At 39.4% G+C, this 21,530-nt stretch overlaps 2 protein-coding genes across 2 annotated transcripts; both read right to left on the reverse strand.

Moving 5' to 3' along the window:
• Nucleotides 1–1,215: 1,215 nt before the first annotated feature.
• LOC120562427 (complement C1r subcomponent-like) lies at nt 1,216–15,072 on the reverse strand. The gene is made up of 20 exons (XM_039806140.1): nt 14,663–15,072; nt 13,925–14,138; nt 13,205–13,382; nt 12,222–12,398; nt 10,001–10,206; nt 9,756–9,903; nt 9,338–9,472; nt 9,167–9,235; nt 8,868–9,073; nt 8,567–8,781; nt 7,962–8,322; nt 6,233–6,307; nt 5,710–5,822; nt 5,043–5,256; nt 4,081–4,258; nt 3,413–3,547; nt 3,239–3,310; nt 2,952–3,145; nt 2,659–2,861; nt 1,216–2,446 (listed from the first exon to the last, which is right to left on the reverse strand). The coding sequence occupies exons 1-20, from the start codon at nt 14,791–14,793 to the stop codon at nt 2,086–2,088; spliced, it is 3,585 nt and encodes a 1,194-aa protein (XP_039662074.1). The 5' UTR covers nt 14,794–15,072; the 3' UTR covers nt 1,216–2,085.
• A 548-nt stretch (nt 15,073–15,620) lies between these two features.
• On the reverse strand, nt 15,621–20,309 carry LOC120562184 (complement C1r subcomponent-like). Its single transcript, XM_039805748.1, has 11 exons — nt 20,179–20,309; nt 19,663–19,876; nt 18,630–18,807; nt 18,087–18,227; nt 17,713–17,918; nt 17,461–17,608; nt 17,035–17,169; nt 16,856–16,927; nt 16,557–16,762; nt 16,260–16,474; nt 15,621–16,114 (listed from the first exon to the last, which is right to left on the reverse strand). Exons 1-11 carry the CDS (start codon nt 20,202–20,204, stop codon nt 15,748–15,750), a joined length of 1,908 nt encoding a protein of 635 aa, XP_039661682.1. The 5' UTR covers nt 20,205–20,309; the 3' UTR covers nt 15,621–15,747.
• Nucleotides 20,310–21,530: the final 1,221 nt, after the last annotated feature.

Raw genomic sequence — 21,530 nt, forward strand, 5'->3', positions numbered from 1 at the left:
AATGTTAGCTAGTGCGGGTCACACTAGCTTCGCACATGGACCAGAATCAGTCAGCACCGGGGACCCGGGTCACAACCTATGGTTACAACGAGCTGATGGCTGCTTGCTAGCTGCTATTGAAGAAAACGGCAGCAGCTAGACCCAGCACCGGAGGTCTGATCCCCATGATCTGATCCCAAACCGCCTGTGACTCTCCGCCAGATCCGCAAACTCAACGGCAGCAACTGAACGTTTGCTGGGATCAGACCTTGGCGCTGTAACAGTAACGTTAATGTAACAGTAACGTTACAGCCGTGAACTGAAAGTCTATTATTTCCTGAGCTGGTATTGACTCTTGCAGCAAAGTTGTCTTTGAAAAGTGACTCTTCCACAAATTGCAACAGAAAATCTGACAAATGTTTATTACTAAGTCTCCTCTATAACATATAAGTTCAAGTCCAAGTTGAAAAATACTGAAACACCATTATTTATGCCAATTACCACATATTTTATTAGACAATATGCCTCAGTCATTTGTATAATTAAACATACACATTCAGAATACTTGTAATATAAGATATTATTGTCTTAATGTAAATAATCAACTGGGAAAGTTTAATGGAGACATGTTAGTTAAAATAGTGTCCCTATTCACCTGTAGTGTCTCTTTAACCTAGGCTGCAATGGGAAACTGGCATTACTGATTTCAGTATTTTTCAATACTTTCCACCTCTTGGATTTCTTAGGACTTTTTATGTTATAGAGGAGACTAGATCAGTTGAAAGAGTTTCTGTTTCAATTTGTGTGGGGTCATGTTGCATAATGCCGTGTACTAAGTGACGGAGAGTCGGAGGGATAGGGAAATAAATAAATGTGACATTTTGAAATAAAAGTTTGCTTTTATCAGCATCAGCATCATCAGAGTAGGGTTCCAAAGCATAGACTGTAAATATTAATATTAACAGTCTATGTTCCAAAGTCATTTTAGCCTGTGCTGAAAGCATCACTGTTACACTCACTGGCGCTGTTGTATTGGAAATGACAACATCCGGTTTCTTTGTTTCTATTTTCGAGTGATTTTTTTTTTTGTTATGTGAAATAGAAAATGAATATCAAAGCATATTTTTAAATATTTGGCATCCCCTTTTGACCATGAAAAAGAAAAAAAAACACCTTGTATTTAAATTTCAAATTTAGCATTTTAAAACAAAAATCAAATAACCATTTGTTTTTTGTTTGTAAATTATTTCGGGAAAGATTAATGTTTTGCTTACCAAGAGTTAATTAGTTTTTATTTAAAGAAAATTATTCAAGCTGATTCATTGATTATCAGGATAGTTGTAGATTTATTTAATAGTTGACAACTGATTAATGAATTCATTATTTAAGCTCTAGTATCGATCTTCTCTTCATCTAGCTAGGCTAAAAAAGCTAATAAACTTATTTTCCAAAATATCTAACATCTCCTTTAAGGTGCAACATCGTGAGAAATAGTCAGATATTGAACATCAGGATTTGGTAGAGTCCAAACCAGAGTTAGGGAGAGTAAATATTGGACTTATATTCATCATGTGAACACATACACGACTCCAAATGAATGATACTGTTGCTTCCAGTCTGCTGGATATGTAAATAAACCGTTTGCTAACAATCGCCACAGTTTCACAAGGTGAGAATATGTCAATGTTGTGTGTACAGCATATTCCTCCTCAATGAATAAATTGTGTGACTTAGTGACCTCTGATATAAGTGGTAGGCCTACTATTTGTGACAGTAACTGTTGGGTTATTGATAGGCAGACCGTGTTATTCTTTTATTGTGCTCAGAGAAGAAGACTTTATTTGTTTTCTAGCTGTTTCAGATTTAAGGGAAAAAAATTCAAACTCAATTGCAAAAATTGTGTAAAATAATGTTTTATCAACCTTATCATCTTTCTGCTCAGTGCTGTACCTCACCTTCATCATTTTATTGTAAAGCTGAATAAGGAAGAACTACTATGAGCCAAGTTATTCTTCCTCATTTGTTTTTAGTTGGCTATTTTTAGCTCTGGTTTTGTTCAGCATGCCACGTTTTGTTACAGTAACTTAGTAATGAATTATACTACATTCAGTTCTCCTGCATAGTCTTCATGATCCAGTCCATGTAGTTAGCAACTCTGGTATAGAATCCATATCGTCCCTGCTGTCCACATCCATACCCCCAGCTGACAATTCCAGCAGCCCAGAACCGCCCGTCATCCCTCAGGGCAAAGGCACCTCCATTATCCCCATTGCAGGAGTCCTTCCCACCTTCAGGTAATCCAGCACAAAACATGTTGTTTGTCAGAATTTGAAAGTTCCTTTTCCTTTCTGACAAAGGGATTGAATTATTGCATGTCTCTTGGTCCACCACAGGGATCTGCACATACTTCAGTTTATTATTGGATTGGCGGTTGTATTCTCCTGTTTGGCCAAAGCCTGACACCAGTCTGAAAAAAACAAGTAGAACAGACAGTTATGGAGAACTCAATAGAAAATCAGAGTCTCCAGTCTAAAAGATTCACATGTTGGCATCAAAAATGAAAAAAAGTAGTATGCTAGATAAAATGACTGAATTTACAAAATGAAAAGCAGAGTAAATAAAATAATATTAATGGATTATATAGCATTATGAAATGAGAACTCTCAGTTGTTTCTTTACCCCATCACGCCAGTGACATATGTAGCACCCTCTGCTGGCAAACATATTGGCATGATGGATGAGTTGAATGTGATCGGGTCTTGCAGTTTGATCAAGGCAATGTCATTGTTGTAATTAATGGTGTTGTATTCAGGGTGAGTGTGGATTGAGACGGCAAACACAGGAGATCCCAGGGAATTGACATCTGTAAGTCCCATGTAAATCTGCAAATCAAGAGTATAGGAGGAAATAAATGTTAATTGAAAAAATGGAGACTATAGGCATGCAGATAACATCTGTAGTAGAGCAATTACCCGTAATGTCTCTTTTGATACTTCTGTTAGGGCATGAGCTGCAGTCATAATCCAGTGGTCAGCAATCACAAAGCCTCCTCCATTGGATCCATCTGTACTCAGCCACACTTGCCAGGGGATGGTATAGTCTGGAGCGTCACTGCCTCCAAGTATCCTCTGATAGGCAGAGATGAGTTTTGTGGGCTTGCCACAGACTGGGTGAGACAGACATAAATTAGGTTAACACAGACACAGACTCAATTTATTAATTAAAGCGTCCTGGATTAGATATCTCATCGTTATAATACCTGGTATACATGTTGGAGTTACATCGTTGTGGTTGGATCTCCACTTCCTGTCTGCTTCACAGGTGAAAGTAACTGAAGACCAGAGGGAACAAGAAATTGGCATTTTTGTTTAGTTAAGATATCAGAGATTATATTTTCATGAATGATATATATTTTAATATATAAATATCTCACCATTCACGCCCCCAGGGAGAGTGTAAAAGGGTTCATTACAGTGATACTGAATAACAGAACGGTACTGATTCTGAAAGCCAGACAGGAAGATCACCCCTCCATTCAGCAAAGGTTCAGGTTCTCCACAATTAATTACTGCAGAACAAAACAAGGACATATTCATATTTTGCCTACAGTTGTAGATATGTGATTGCTATCAATTGGGTCTGGTTGTGAAAACTCATCCATGTCTGATGATGAGAAGGTCATTAAAAAGAGAACCTAAAGTTTAAATGTAAAGTTATGTATGTATATACTGTTGTTTGGTTTATTTTTAATTCATGAATTCAAAGGAGTCTCATCTTAAGCTGATTTACACAAGATCAAGATTGTTATAACATCATATAAACTGCCTAATGAATAAACAAATTTTAGGACATGCCTTCCTCCTCCGCAGCGTGGTGGAGGAAGGTCTGGCAATGCGAGACTAAAGACATCACTGATTTCAATGGAATTCAATGATCGCTTCTTTGAATGTTTTGATTATTTCAAGCTAAGAAAATACTGTTGTTATATAGGTTTGTTGATATTAATTGCACCCTGTTACTTATATTTTAGGGTGAATTTTCTCTCAAAGGTTGCGGGACATACACACTGTAGAGAATATGGAGTGACCAGAAAAGCTGTACCTATTGCCTTGTAGGTAGCAGAGAAGCCAATTTGCTGTTGGAGTTCTGGATTGAAGTCACTTGTTTGGAATATGAGAGTCAGTTTGTTGCCTTGAGAAAGGATCGGCTCTTTGCCTGGGTGATCAGTTGAATTCTCCTGGCCACAAAACTTACCCAAGACATTTTGATCATAGAGAACCTGAAAAGTGTAAATAGTAAAACAGACCAGCTTTGCCTTTAGCTTAAATGCTTAACTAATTTGACAGTATCACACATGGATAAGAGTCAGTCAGCAAAGTGACTCTGTAATGTGCCTTGTACTGCAAAATGTACCTAAAGTTGGTTCACATTAGCCACCAAGGCACTGGTGATACCAGACAATGTCATGAGAGGCTGTTAAATAGACTTGGTAAACCCAAACATGTAGTGAGGGTAAGGCCACGACCACACAAACCAAAACAATCTTTTTTTTTTACCCGTGAAGACCCAGTTAAGGGAAGAAAGTTAAATAGTCTTTAAGCAGAACAAATAATTACAAAACATTTGTGCATGAGAACAGGATGTAATATGTTTTGTGCAACATCAAGGTGAATCTGTTGCAGCTTTGAGGCATCAAGCATCAAGTCTGAGTTAAGTCCTTACTGCATAAAAAAAGTCCAAGTCTGATGTGAGACTCAAGTCCTCAACAAGTCCAAACAGCCACTTTGAGTTCAAATAATTGCCATTCTTTCAGGTTACTGTAAATCAATTAGGATGACCAGACTGATACACAATAAGAATTACCCTGCAATGATTTGTAGTTGATGAACGAACAACTGATGGAATCCCTGGATCCAATTCAAGAACTCAATTTCTTGGTCATCAATAACTTGTCAAAGTGAAGTAATAAATATTAGACAAAAATTCAGATTCTGCATTTGAGTGTGAAAACACTATTATGTTGTTTGGAATATTGTATATTAGGTTTTTATTATGACTCTGACCGTCAGAGAGTCTTGGTAACAGCCTGAGGAAGCTTTAATATCCAGGTGTGTTAGGGACAGCTGGATCACGTAGCCCTCGGGAACCCAGACGTCCCATTGCCTCAGCAGGTTGGGAAGGTAAGGCCGGGGAAAGAGAGGGGACTGGACCTGTCCATGTATTGCAGAACCAGAGCTGGGCAGCTGCCAGCAAAAACTCGCTGACAAACAGAGAAACCTGAAATTGTGCAAAACAGAGAAAGTTGGCACTAAGGTTCAAAGTTCAAAGATGATGCAAACAGAAAACAAGCAAACACAGTGACACAAACATTTTTAACTTTTGCAATAATATTACTTAGTTTTCTATATGGTACTTTAGGTAATGCATCACATAATCAAGTCAAGTAGAACTTTATTTGTCTCCAAAGAGGCCATTGGTTTCGCAGCAGTGACAAATACACAAGATCAATACAAATACAACAATAAATAACAAAAATGTAAAAACAAAACAAATTTAAACTTAATTCAAATTAAAAAGCCATGTTGGTAAACATGATATATATAATCAAATGTATATTGCTCACAGACAGTGCTGTAGTGTAGTTCCACACTATGTGTATATACTGAAATTTGTTTTCAATATAGAAATTCATGAAACAGAAAAATGCACTCACAATTTGACCAAGCTTACCATAGAAAACAGTAGGTCCGTCCCATGTCTGCAATACGTTTATCTCTGTGTGACTGCAGTTTTAGGAGAAATGTCTTCTGCTCTAATGGACTGTTAGTGTCCGACGACTGTGGTTAGTAGTATTTTGCGATGGAATTTAACCTCCAGGATTTGTTTGTCTTGGCAAAACAAATTATGAATTGCAAAATAACAGGGACAATAATGACTAAAGAACTATGATTAACCAATAGAAGAATGAAGACTTAAACAGTTTGTGTTCAGTCAAACGTTCCAGAATATGAGAACAGTGCATATAGTACGAGATAATGGCATTTATTTTTAATTATGTCATATCATAAATTTAACATTGTATTAATCATAAAGAGGCCCTCCCTTACGAAAACAGTTCCGTTTAAAGTCAGTTTAAGTGAGACTATGTAACTTATCCTGAACAGTAGCCACTGTGGCTACAATAACACACAATAACACTGAACGTTAAACTATTGTCCCCCATAGTGGAGCTGGACCTAGAAGGGAAGCTCACCGGTGAGCATCTGATGGCCAGACCTTGACTCATGGGGCTCAGTGGGACACAGCCTGAAAGAACGATATGGAGCCACTGCCCACAGAGAGGCGTCAGGTGGGTGTGGGAATACTAAGAAGCTCTGTCTGAGTGCTGCTGTTTTGAAATGTCCCTGAAGAATGAGAGGGTCATCTCTATGTTGCTACGAGTTGCTAAGAGGAAGGCTGTTTAGAGTACCTGACCTTCATGGAGACTCTGAGCGGGGTCCTAGAAAAGATACCGCCTAGGACTGAATTGGCCATAACTAATACCATGTTCGAGCATAGGGTGATTCATAAGTGTACTTGGTACCTGAACAACTCATGGTAAAGATTGGTGATTGACTTTGTGGTCGTACCACCGGATCTGTGGCTGTATGTCTTAGACACTCATCTGAATCTGCTTAAATTGCTTATTTCAGTCATTTGTGTTTCAAATTACATATACATCTGCACACCTAGCACTATTTTGCATAATCTTTAGAACTAAAATACATTTTCATAGTCTACAGCTATGTCTGCATGCAGGTTTGTTGTATATAATATAGGATGACCAGAATGATACACAATAGGAATTGCACTGTGAGGATTTGTAGTTTGTGAAAAAAGTCGGAAGTCCCTATTTTCAATTCAAGACCTCAAGACTCTGTCCATCAGAGAGTCTTGGTAGCAGCCTGAGGAAGCTTTAATATCCAGGTGTGTTAGGGACAGCTGGATCAGGTAGCCCTCGGGAACCCAGACGTCCCATTGCCTCACTCACTGACAAAATACAGAAACCTGGAATTGTGCATAAACAGAGAGAGTTGCAAACAGAAAAAAAGAACACACAGAATTGCTCTAGTTTTTTCTATCTGGTACTTGGAAATTAATCCCTTATAATCAACCTTATACTCACAGTGCAGTTGTGTAGTTCCACACTTACAGTATGTATATATACTGAAATTTATATTTATTTTTCAGATAGAAGTTTATGAAAAATTTAAATCTACGCAAACATGCAACATGAAGGTTAAAGACATTGACCAAGCTTACCATATAACACAGTAGGTCCATCCCATGTCAGTAATAACTTTTTCTCTGCGTAGCTACAGTTTTAGGCAAACTATCTCCTGCTCTAATGGTCCAGGTGTGGTTTGTAGTATTTTGCAATGGAATTTAAGCTCCATGATTTGTTTGTCATGGCAAAATAAATCCAGGTATGAATTGTAGAAGAACAGGTAAGATAGTGACTCTGACTAACCGAACTAAAAGAATGACAAGTAAAACAGAGTTTGTGTACAGTCAAACGTTCCAGAGTAATAGCACAGTGCACAGTACAGTAAAGACCCAAACTAGGCAATGGAAGGAGAGCTTGCTGTTTTTTGTGAGTTCGTGAATAGAGATGAAGTAACTAGTACTTACAGTATGTAGTAGTAATTAACAACAATAGTGGCATCTGCCACAGTGGTGTAGTCTACGTGATACGCAGGTATACCCAGTATACCCTCTAAGAAAGCTCTAGGATTTCCATATACCCGCTTAAATGTGCAATGGCATGTAACAACACAGTTTCCATTATAATTTTGGTATATTTTGAACTGTCATCTGTGTTTCTTTTCATCAAATAGGCTAAAGATATTTCCACCTTAAATTGGTGTATAAAAGTGTGTCAGAATGCAGGAAGTGAAATCTTTTTTTATGTTATTGTAAATGTTTTTTTATTGTACATTTCAGTTCTCCTGCATAGTCTTGTTGATCCAGTCCATGTAGTTGGTGACTCTGGTATAGACTCCATATGTTCCCTGCTTTCCACAGTCAACCCCCCAGCTGACAATCCCAGCAGCCCAGAACCTTCCGTCGTCTCTTAGGGCGTAGGGGCCTCCATTATCACCTAGGCAGGAGTCCTGCCCACCTTCAGGGACTCCAGCACAGAACATGTTGTTTGTCAGTCTTGGTACATTGTCCCTTGTCTTCTTCAGTTTATTGACTGAATTACTGCATGTCTCTTTATCCACCACAGGGAGCTGCATGTACTTCAGTTTATTTGTTAATCGTGGGGGGTAAATCTTCATAATGCCAAAGCCTGACACCAGTCTAAAAAAAAAAGAAAAAAAGTACAAGCGGCAGTAATGGTGAACTCAGCAAATCAGAGACTCCTGTCTGTACACTGAACAAGATTCACATGTTGGCACAACAAGATAAAACAGGAATGAAAAAGAGTAAAAGGCAAGATGAGATAATTGATAAAAAAGATTATTAAAAACATATTTTGAAAAAAATATCCTTTGGAATGGATCATATAGCATTATGAAATGAAAACTCTCAGTTGTTTATTTACCCCATCTCGCCAGTGACGAATGTAGCACCCTCTGCTGGCAAACATATTGGCATGATGGATGAGTTGAATGTGATCGAGTCTTGCAGTTTGATCAAGGCAATGTCATGGTTGTAGTCTAAGCCGTTGGTGTTGTTGAATTCAGGGTGAATGTGGATTGAGGCAGCATACACAGGAGAGTCCATCAGGGTTTTAACATCCGTAGGTCCCATGTAAATCTGCAAATCAACAGCATAGGAGGAAATAAATGTCAAAGACACGCAGTGTTCAAAAACACAGATAACACCTGTAGTAGAATACTCACCCGTACAGTCTCATTTGATACTGATTTTCCATCATGTGTTAGGTCAGTAGCTGCAGTCATAACCCAGCGGTCTCCTATCACCATGCCTCCTGCTCTTCCCCCATCTATATTCAGTAGCACTTGCCAGGGGATGGTATAGTCTGGAGCGTCACTGCCTCCAATGATCCTCTGATAGACAGAGATGAGTTTTGTGGGCTTGCCACAGACTGGGTGAGACACATATGAATTAGGTTCACACAGACACAGACTCAATGTTTAAATTCAAGTGTCCTGAATTAGATATCACAGAGTTATAATACCTGGTATACATGTTGGAGTGACATTGTGGTTGGATCTCCACTTTCTGTCTGCTTCACAGGTGAAAGTAACTGAAGACCAGAGGGAACAAGATAATGGCATTTATTTTTAGTTTAGATATCAGCAATTATATTTTCATGAATAATATAGATTTTAATATATAAATATATCACCATTAACGCCACCAGGGAGAGTGTAAAATGGTTCATTACAGTGATACTGAATAACAGAACGGTACTGATTCTGAAAGCCAGACAGGAAGATCACCCCTCCATTCAGCAAAGGTTCAGGTTCTCCACAATCAATTTCTGCAGAAGAACAAAAACAGGGACATATTCATATTTTGCCAGTGAAAGAAAAAAACATCAAACCATCACCAGCTTGTTTCCTCAGTCACAAGTTACATAGATTTAATCTCTTAAGAATTATTTAGTTAAGACAGGAAACACTCTGTGTTTGGCCATGTTCCCTGAAAATGGACATTTAATCACATTTAATTTAATCGCATATCTACAGTTGTAGATTTCTACAGTTATTGACTGTTACTTTCGACCAAACAAAAAAACATCTCTCACTCCATTTGTCCCTCACTGTTTGTACTGTAGTCCAGGCTCCAGCCGCGACTCAGGCCTTCAACATCAGTGTGGTAGTCCAGTCTGACAGTGTTGGAGTTTGTAGCTATCAGGCCTGGACTCTTTCCACCACACAGCTTCATGGGCTCTCTGTCTGGTATGGTCACCTACAAGTGGAGGAGTTGTAAAAGTTGTATTTACATAAATAGAGGTATATCAGAATAGCCCTCTTTTATTTGTTACAAGGAAGCCCATTGCCAATACCTGCAGCCAGTGACGTACACAGCTGGGACCTTGTTCAGTGTCCATGCTATCTATGTGGAAGCTGTCATTGAAGTTGAGAGTCACAGTTAAGCTGGGCTCCACGGTGATGATGTATAAGCAGGACAGCAAAGGTGGTGAGGGGTGAGGGTATCTCGGACTGGCCAGATGTCCCTCATTATTGTCAAATATATGACCACCACATGATACTGGACAAGGGGCAAAGGCAAGTATTATTGTAGAAAGAAGAAGAGATTGAGTAGTTCATTTTAAAATGATTATTTTTACATTCAGCATTTCATGCTGTAACTACTGACTGTGAATGAGATTCGCTCTGAGACGCTGAAGGCTCTGGACATTGTTGGACTGTCTTGGCTATCACGTCTCTTCAGTGTGTGGAGGTCAGAGACAGTGCCTGCAGAATGGCAGTTTGACAGTTGTCGTGGTTCCCATTTTTAATAAAACGGGACCGGAATGAGCACATTATCCCCCCTAACCATTTGTCAGCCATTTTTGGAATTTTCCCCTGACGCTAACCTCCCTGTTGCACTGAGGCGGGCCCTGGCGTTTACATCTCTGCTTGCTTCCATCTTGCTCAACTGGAAGCTTTCCCGCCCCCCTACACACGACCGTTGGATTAAAGAGGTGCTCGACAATTTGAAGCTTGCGAAGCTTAGCTCTTCTTTGAAAGGCTCTATCTCGACATTCCTAAAGACATGGAACCCTTTCCTAGAACTCGTTGACTCCCTCAGCTTATCTCCTGACTTGGAGGACTGAGCTCTAGTCCATTGGACACCAGCTTTTGTTTTCTCTCCTCTCTATCTCTTTTAATTTGTGTACCCTTTTTACTTTTATCTTTTGGATGTTGTGTGTCCTTACTGGTGTGTGTTTGTCAGTGTGCATGGGTATGTATTGTTTGTCCCTGTTTGTTTTACACCTGAACTGGGTTGGTTTGCAGGTGGGTAGGGGACTTGAGGGGAAGTGACATACTGTTTTAACTATGATTTGTTCACCTTGACCTATGTTATATGTCAGTTATTGTTAAAATTTAAATAAATGAAAATTTGGGAAAAAAACCCAGAGGGTATGTTTGCTCCAATTACCAGGGTATCACAGTGTCCCTCAGAAAGTGTATTCAAGGGTGCCGGAAGGTTGTTTTACATGTTGTTTTGTGGACATAGAGATAGCTTACTACCCTGGACTACTACTATCTCAGTCCTGAAATTGCCATGAACGATCCTGTCCTTATATAACCTGAGTGAGAGCTGTGTGTATTCTCTGCAGGAGGTTTAACACGTTTTCAGTTGGTGTTGGGCTCCACAAGGGTTGTCGCTGATTCTTTTTGTGACTTTCATGAACAGGATCTCAATGTGCAGCCGAGGGGAGGAGAGTGTCCGGTTTGGAGACCTTAGAAATGTATCTCTGCTCTTTGTAGATGAGGCTCTGTTGTCTTTATAAGACTGTGACCTTCAGCAAGCACTGAGGTTGTTTTTAGTAGAATGTGACGCAGTCGAGATGAGAGTTGGCATGTCTAAAGCCATGGTTCTCTGCCAAAAAAAAACATGGATTGCTTCCTTCATATTGGGAGTGAGTTGCTGCCCCAACGGAGTTCAAGTATCTTGTGGTCTTGTTCACAAGTGAGGGTAAAATGGAGATTGACAGATTGGTGCAGCATACTAGCCCTTTGTGGTTAAGAGGTACGTAGCTAAGCTGGAAGGCAAAGCTCTCGATTTACGTTCCAACCCTCGGCTATGGTCATGAGCTTTGGGAAGTGATCGAAAAAATGAGATTGTGGATAAAAGCGGCCAAAATGAGTTTTCTCCAGTAGGGTCACTGGGCTTACCCTTAGAGATAGGGTAAGAGGGTCAGACAACCAATAAGGTGCTCGGAGTAGGGCCGTTGTTTGTTCAAGTCAAAAAGAGCCAGTTGAGGTGGTTCGGGCCTCCGATCAGGATGCTTCTTTTGGAGGTTTGCCAGGGTGTAGACCCAGAACATGCTGGAGAGATTATCTATCTTATCTGGCTTGGAAACGCCTCCCCAGGAGGAGCTGGAAAACGTTGCTAGGGAGAGGGACTGAACTACCTTGCCTAGCCTGCTGCCGCTGTGACCCGGCACCAGATAAGTGGCAGAAAATTGATAGATGGATGTAACTACTGAGCTTTACAGGATGACAAACATAAAGTTACATACAAATAAGCCTGAATTCACTGTATATGATACTCACTCAAACATGTGTGTTGGTCTAAATAAAGTTTGTAACCATGGTGACAAGAGCAGCGGTAAGAACCAGGGGTGTTGACACAGATGTGAGAGCAGCGTGGACCTGAGCCATCTCCAGGGTCTGGTTGGGAACACTCATCCAAGTCTGATAATGAGAAGGTCAGTAAAGGGAGAACCTCACCTAAAGGTTAAATACTAAAGTTATTTATGTATATTTATATTGTTGTTTAGCTTATTTTTAATGTACACATTCAAAGTAGTCTCATCTTAAGCTGATCAACACAAGATCAAGATTGTTATAACATCATATTAGAGACAAATCTTAAAGCTGCTTAATGAATGAACAAATCCTAGGACACAATAACAGCAGTCATGGCGAATTCACTGATAGATTCTTTGAAAGTTTTATTGATATTAAAGGTTTTAAAGGTCCAGTGTGTAACGTGTTTAGTTGTTCATTATCAAAATCTGTGTTGCCCGTTCACAAACTTGTCCTTTTTCATGAATATTAACCACAACCATCAATTCCAAGTATTCCTTTTGGCTTGAAATTTTAGATTTTCATTTGCATAAACTGGGGTAAACGCTCCATATTGCCATCTTGAAATACGTTAGACGGTAAGGGACATACAGGACATACTGCTCCGCCTTTCGCATTTTCGCTGTCACATGATAAACTCACTGGTACTGCATGGGTATCATAGCTTCCCGGCCCCGGCAAGTTTGAAGAAGGAAACATGGAGGACCACACGTACAGGAATATTCTTCTTCACCCAGAAAAAGAAAAAGGATATTGAAAAGAGCAAGAGACCGGCTTTTTGAAGCGTGAAGGCTACCGTAGCTGTAATAAAAAATACTTTGAACTGCGTGGTGCGAGAGAGTTAATTGCAATATATGATCTCAACGCTAGATGGGAGAAATTCCTACACATTGGACCTTTAAGGCAGAATTTCTCTTAAAGGTTTGGGGACATAACAAAAGCTGTACCTATTGCCTTGGAGGTAGCAGAGAAGCCAATGTGCTGTTGGAGTTCTGGATTGAAGTCACTTGTTTGGAATATGAGAGTCAGTTTGTTGCCTTGAGAAAGGATCGGCTCTTTGCCTGGGTGATCAGTTGAATTCTCCTGGCCACAAAACTTCCCCAAGACATTTTGATCATAGAGAACCTGAAAAAAATGAAAAGAATAGAAAGGACTTGTAAGACTGTCAATCACAGTGAAGCACTTCCTTACAAACGCAATTCCATCAAAGGTCAGTTCAAGTGAGTCTATTTAACTTTTGCTGAACTGGGGCTGCAAGTGACAGTAACACTAAATGCTAAACTATTGTTTGGCATTTAGCTAAAATATTGACAGGATTGAGGACAGGATGTAATACACTTGAACAGTGCATTAGGGGCATCAAACATCAAGTCTGAGTCAAGTCCTTTCTGCATAAAAAGGAGTCGAGCCTGACGTGACACCTAAGTCCTCAACAACTCCAAACATTCACTTTGAGTTAAAATAATTGCCATGTTCTACCATCAGGTTACTGTATATCAAACTGGATGACCAGACAGATACAATAAGAATTGCTCTGTAATGAGTGGTAGTTTATAAAAAGAAATGACAGAGTACCTGTTTACAATTCAAGATCTCAATTTGTGCAGGTCATCAATATTTCATTCAAAGTAAATTGGGTTTCAAGAAGGTTTCAATATGACTCTGACCGTCAGAGAGTCTTGATGGCAGCCTGAGGAAGCTTTAATATCCAGGTGTGTTAGGGACAGCTGGATCTGGTAACCCTCAGGAACCCAGACGTCCCATTTCCTCAGCAGGTTGGGAAGGTAAGGCTGGGGATACTGAGGGGACTGGACCTCCCCATTTATAACAGATTTAGAGTCCGGCGGCTGCCAGCACTCACTCGCTGACAAACAGAGAAACCTGGAATTGTGCAAAACAGAGAGAGTTAGCACTAAGGCGCAAGTCCAAAGTTGATGCAAACAGAAAACAAGCAAACATAGTGACACAAACATTTTTAACATTTTTAACTATAGCTATTTCAATACTGCTGATTAATGTTATACTGTAACTTTACTGCCACGTTATTGCCATTAACTGACTTTATTACTATTTGCACTATTTAATACTGCCGAATACCGTTACTGTTTATGTTATAACTTTACTGTCCCTTTATTGCTATTTTTACCTTATTTATTTTTACAGTAATGATACAGAGGTTGCAATATCGTACTAATACAATGACAATAAAGATATTATATTATATATTGTACTTTGAGAAATGTATCACTTAAATAATCAACCTTAGAAACTGCTCATAGACAGTGTTGTTGTTTAGTGCCACACTTGTAGTATGTGACTGCAATTTATTTTCAAGGTAGAAAATTAATGAAAAGTAAAAATCCACTAAAACATGCAACAAGGTAAAATAATTTGGCCAAGCTTACCATATGACAGAGGTCCATCCCATGTCTGTAATACGTTTTTCTCTGTGTGGCTGAAACTTTGTACAAAGTGTCTCTTGCTGTAATGGACTGGCTGTGGTTTGTAGTATTTTGCAATGGAATTTAACCTTCATGATTTGTTTGTCTTGGCAAAAATAAATGCAGGTATTGTAATGGCTGAATAACTCTGACTAACTGAATTAGAAGAATGAAGAGTAAAACAGAGTGTGTGTACAGTAAAACATTCAGCAATTAACAAAAATATACAATAGTTGCATTTAGTGCAAGGTGGATACTATCATCTTTGCCAGAGAGAAGATCTGTGACTAATCTGAGATACATAAGGCACATTTAACCCTTGTGTTGTCTTCCCGTCAAACATGTAAGTGAACTTTTTTTGACTTTTTTAAACGTTTTTGTCACTTTTTTCCAACGTTTTTTTTTCATGGTCAATAAACCTAATTTAAAGCAGCACTATGTAACCTTTAGCTGCAGCTGTAGTTCCAATGAGACAACCTGTAGGGAGACCAAAGCGGGAAAAGTTACATAGTGTTGCTTTAAATGACATTATACCTAGCAAAAATTATTAATTATTTTGACTAAAAGTTAAGGCCAGAGGATGTTGCATGAACCACAATTTATGTCTAAGTTTAGTCAGGAGACTGTTTTGAAACCATTTAAAATTTTTTTTCAAATGCTATAAAATTGAATAAAACACCCCAAATCCAATGGAAGTAATCATTAATTTTACCTGCAAAGAATGTTGTATCGCTTCCATACAATATACATCCATGCATCCAAATTATTTTTGGGCAACTTGGTTGAAAAAAAACATATTTTGGATATAAAAAACTTTAAAAATGGGTCAAATTTGACCCAAGGACAACTAAGAATTAGACATTCATTCAGTAATTTTAGGAAGTTTAGAAATGGATCTAATCATGATTGCACTTCATCATTGTACCTTGCACTGGAAAAGTATCTTTAATTATAGCTTTTTTGTGACAACATATACATTAAAATTGTGGAAAGACTCTATTTAAAACAAAAATCTTTTTATGTTATTGTAAATGTTTTTACTTAAAATTTCAGTTCTCCTGCATAGTCTTGTTGATCCAGTCCATGTAGTTGGTGACTCTGGTATAGACTCCATATGTTCCCTGCTTTCCACAGTCAACCCCCCAGCTGACAATCCCAGCAGCCCAGAACCTTCCGTCGTCTCTTAGGGCGTAGGGGCCTCCAGTATCACCCTGGCAGGAGTCCAGCCCACCTTCAGGGACTCCAGCACAGAACATGTTGTTTGACAGACTTGGAACATTGTCCCTTGTCTTCTTCAACGAAGTGATTGATTTACTGCATGTCTCCTGCTCCACCACAGGTAATTGCACATAATTAATTTTACTTTTTAAAATCAGTCTCCCATCACCTTCTGCAATGCCAAAGCCTGACACCAGTCTGAAACGAAATGCAAAAGAAACCTTTATGGTGAACTGTATAGAAGCTGGTCAACTTTCACATGTTAGCTCAGCAAGGGAAAAAAGAAGATATAAATGCAAGGTAAAATGATTTTGCAAAACTAAAAACAAAGTTGTTTCTTTACCCCATCACGCCAGTGACGTATGTAGCACCCTCTGCTGGCAAACATATTGGCATGATGGATGAGTTGAATGTGATCGGGTCTTGCAGTTTGATCAAGGCAATGTCATGGTTGTAGTCTACATAATTAGGGTTGTTGTATTCAGGATGAATGTGGATTGAGGCAGCATACACAGGAGAGACCAACTGGGTTTTAACATCAGTAATTCCCATATACATCTGCAAATCAACAGCATAGGAGGAAATAAATATCAAATAGTGTTCAAAAACACACAGATAACACCTGTAGTAGAATACATACTTGCACAGTCTCTTTTGATACTTGATTTCCTCCCTTCATTACGTTATGAGCTACAGTCATAACCCAGCGGTCTCCTATCACCATGCCTCCCCCTCTGCCCCCATCTATATTCAGTAGCACTTGCCAGGGGATGGTATCGTCTGGAGCGTCACTGCCTCCAATGATCCTCTGATAGGCAGAGATGAGTTTTGTGTGCTTGCCACAGACTGGGTGAGACAGACATAAATTAGATTCACACAGACACAGACTCAATGTTTAAATTCAAGCATCCTGGATTAGATATCACAGAGTTATAATACCAGGTATACATGTTGGAGTTACATCATTGTGGTTGGATCTCCACTTCCTGTCTGCTTCACAGGTGAAAGTAACTGAAGACCAGAGGGAAAAAGATAAGACAATATAGTTTTAGTTAAGCTAAATCAAAAATGTACATTTTTATTAATTACATTTTTGTAAAAATATATAAATATCTCACCATTATTGCCACCAGGGAGAGAGTAAAATGGTGCATTACAGTGATACTGAATAACAGAACGGTACTGATTCTGAAAGCCAGACAGGAAGATCACCCCTCCATTCAGCAAAGGTTCAGGTTCTCCACAATCAATTTCTGCAGAAGAACAAAACAAGGACATATTCATATTTTGCCAGTGAAAGAAAAAACATCAAACCATCGTCATCTTGTATCCTTGGTCACAGGTTACATAGATGTAAACTCTGTAAAAATATTTAGTTTAGACAGGATACACAGCGTTTGGACACATGCCCCTGAACTGGACATTTGACTTCTGGAAAGGACATGATAACCAAACATTAATCAGATATGTGATTGTGTTTGATTGTTTCTGATTGTTACTGTCGACCAAACAAAAAAACATGTTTCTCTCCAATTGTCCCTCACTGTTTGTACTGTAGTCCAGGCTCCAGCCGCGACTCAGGCCTTCAACATCAGTGTGGTAGTCCAGTCTGACAGTGTTGGAGTTTGTAGCTATCAGGCCTGGACTATTTCCACCACACAGCTTGATGGGCTCTCTGTCTGGTATGGTCACCTACGAGGGGAGGAGTTGTAAAAGTTGTATTTACATAAATAGAGGTATATCAGAATAGCCCTCTTTTTATTGTCATTTGTTGCAGGGAAGCCTGTTGCCAATACCTGCAGCCAGTGACGTACACAGCTGGGACCTTGTTCAGTGTCCATGCTATCTATGTGGAAGTTGTTAGTGAAGTTGAGAGTCACAGTTAAGCTGGGCTCCACGGTGATGATGTATAAGCAGGACAGCAAAGGTGGTGAGGGGTGAGGGTATCTCGGACTGGCCAGATGTCCCTTATTCTTGTCAAATATACAACCACCACAGGACACTAAAGAAGGGGCAAAGGCAAGTATTATTGTAGCAAGAAGAAGAGATTGAGGAGAGTTCATCTCAAAATGAAGATTTGTTTTTTATACTGACTCAGCAGCATTAATACCATAATGTAGCTACTGAGCTTCACAGGATGACACGTGAATTCACTGTATACGATACTCACTCAAACATGTGTGTTGGTCTAAATGAAGTTTGTAACCATGGTGACAGGAGCAGCGGTAAGAACCAGGGGTGTTGACACAGATGTGAGAGCAGAGTGGACCTGAGCCATCTCCAGGGTCTGGTTGGGAACACTCATCGAAGTCTGATAATGACAAGGTCAGTAAAGGGAGAACCTAAACTAAAATGTAATGTAACATAAGTTATTTATGTAAAATTATATTTTTATTTGGCTTATTTTCAGTTTATGAATTTAAAGGAGTTCACATCAAGATTGTTACAACATCATATTAGAGACAAATCTTGGAGCTGTTTAATGATTGAACAAATCCTAGGACACAATAACAGCAGTCATGGTGAATTCACTGATTGATTCTTGAATGTTATGATGCTCTTATTTCGAGCTTAAAGAAATACATAGGTTTGTTGATATTAATCATACCGACTAAAAGCACCCTGTTACTTGTATTTTTAAGGTGAATTTTCTCTTGAAGGTTGGAGGACATAACACACTGGAGAGAAGATGGAGTGACCAGAAAAGCTGTACCTATTGCCTTGTAGGTAGCAGAGAAGCCAATGTGCTGTTGGAGTTTTGTATTGAAGTCACTTGTTTGGAATATGAGAGTCAGTTTGTTGCCTTGAGAAAGGATCGGCTCTTTGCCTGGGTGATCAGTTGAATTTTCCTGGCCACAAAACTTCCCCAAGACATTTTGATCATAGAGAACCTGAAAAGTGTAAAGAGTAAAACAGACCACAGTTTATGACAAGGCACTCCCTGACAAACGCTCAGGCTTGGCCTTCAGTTTGAATGCTTAACTAATGTTACAGTATCACACATGGAAAGTGACTCGGTAATGTGCAAAATATACCTAAAGTTGGTTCAAATTAGCCACCAAGGCACTGGTGATACCAGATGATGGCAGGAGAGGCTGTCAGATAGACTTGGTAAACCCAAACATGAAGTGAGAGTAATTGGGAGCATCTAACTGAGACCCCAGACACAAAGTCTTAACTTCCACCTCCAGACGAATTTCATACATGGAATCCTAGTGGGCCATGTTCAAAGCTTCTATTGTAAAGGTGGCTGCTGAATTGTGGTCAGAAGGTCGTCGGTGCTTGTCGTGGCAGCAGCCTTAGAACCCACTGGTGGATACCAGCCTGTGAAGAAAGCTTTCTAGCTGATGTAGGAGGCCTTTCGGGCTTGGTTGGCCACAGTTGTCACCAAAGCAAACACCTAGGTTTGGGGAGATTGCGGATATAAGCAGCGAAAGTCCTCAACAAGTCCAAACAGCCACTTTGAGTTCAAATAATTGCCATTCTCTCAGGTTACTGTAAATCAATTAGGATGACCAGACTGATACACAATAAGAATTACCCTGCAATGATTTGTAGTTGATGAAAGAACAACTGATGGAATCCCTGGATCCAATTCAAGAACTCAGTTTGTGCAGGTCATCAATAACTTGTCAAAGTGAAGTAATAAATATTAGACTAAAATTTAGATTCTGCATTTGAGTGCAAAAGCACTATTATATTGTTTTGAATAGTGTATAATATTAGGTTTTTAATATGACTCTGACCATCAGAGAGTCTTGATGGCAGCCTGAGGAAGCTTTAATATCCAGGTGTGTTAGGGACAGCTGGATCACGTAGCCCTCGGGAACCCAGACGTCCCATTGCCTCAGCAGGTTGGGAAGGTAAGGCCGGGGAAAGAGAGGGGACTGGACCTGTCCATGTATTGCAGAACCAGAGCTGGGCAGCTGCCAGCAAAAACTCGCTGACAAACAGAGAAACCTAAAATTGTGCAAAACAGAGTGAGTTGGCACTAAGGTCGGTCCAAGTTCAAAGTTGATGCTAACAGAAAATGAGGAAACAGTGACACAAACATTTTTAACTTTTGCTACCACATAATATTATTTAGTTTTCTATATGGTACTTTTAGGAAATGTATTACAAAATCTAACATATACTGCTCACAGACATTGCTGTAGTGTAGTTCCACATGTGTATACTGCAATTTCTTTTCAAGAAAGAAATTCATGAAACTAAAATACACTCAAACATACGTGAAGGTAAAACAATTTGACCAAGCTTACCATAAAAAACAGTAGGTCCGTCCCATGTCTGCAATACGTTTATCTCTGTGTGACTGCAGTTTTAGGAGAAATGTCTTCTGCTCTAATGGACTGTTAATGTCACACCAGCTGTGGTTAGTAGTATTTTGCGATGGAATTTAACCTCCAGGATTTGTTTGTCTTGGCAAAACAAATTATGAATTGCAAAATAACAGGGACAATAATGACTAAAGAACTCTTTAACCTTTAAAAACTTTAAGTACGAGATAATGGCATTTATTGTTAATTATGCCATATCATAAATTTAATATTGAATTAATCATAAAGAGGCCCTCATCGACGAAAACAGTTCCGTTTAAAGTCGGTTTAAGTGAGACTATGTAACTTATCCTGAACAGTAGCCACTGTGGCTACAATAACACACAATAACACTGAACGTTAAACTATTGTCCCCCATAGTGGAGCTGGACCTAGAAGGGAAGCTCACCGGTGAGCATCTGATGGCCAGGCCTTGACTCACGGGGCTCAGTGGGACACAGCCTGAAAGAACGATATGGAGCCACTGCCCACAGAGAGGCGTCAGGTGGGTGTGGGAATACTAAGAAGCTCTGTCTGAGTGCTGCTGTTTTGAAATGTCCCTGAAGAATGAGAGGGTCATCTCTATGTTGCTACGAGTTGCTAAGAGGAAGGCTGTTTAGAGTACCTGACCTTCATGGAGACTCTGAGCGGGGTCCTAGAAAAGATACCGCCTAGGACTGAATTGGCCATAACTAACACCATGTTCGAGCATAGGGTAATTCATAAGTGTACTTGGTACCTGAACAACTCATGGTAAAGATTGGTGATTGACTTTGTGGTCGTACCACCGGATCTGTGGCTGTATGTCTTAGACACTCATCTGAATCTGTTTAAGTTGCTTATTTCAGTCATTTGTGTTTCAAATTATATACACATCTGCACACCTAGCACTATTTTGCATAATCTTTAACAACTAAAAAAAGTTTTATAGTCTACAGCTATGTTTGCACGCAGGTTTTTTGTATATAATATAGGATGACCAGAATGATACACAATAGGAATCACTGTGATGATTTGTAGTTTGTGAAAAACGTCGGATACAAGTCAGATAGTGTCTCGAAGACTCTGACTTACCGAACTAGAAGTATGACGAGTAAAATTGAGTTTGTGTACAGTCAAATGTTCCAGAGTATTAGCACAGTGCATAGTACAGTAAAAACCCAAACTAGGCAATGGAAGTAGTGCCTACTGTTCATAAAGAGAGAGGAAGTAACTAGTACTTAAAGTATATAGTAGACATATATAGTAATTAACAACAATAGTGGCATATGCCATAGTGTAAGGTATTACAGTGA

The sequence above is a fragment of the Perca fluviatilis genome, chromosome 7 (genome assembly GCF_010015445.1).
Source record: "Perca fluviatilis chromosome 7, GENO_Pfluv_1.0, whole genome shotgun sequence".
Taxonomy (NCBI): Eukaryota; Metazoa; Chordata; class Actinopteri; order Perciformes; family Percidae; genus Perca; species Perca fluviatilis.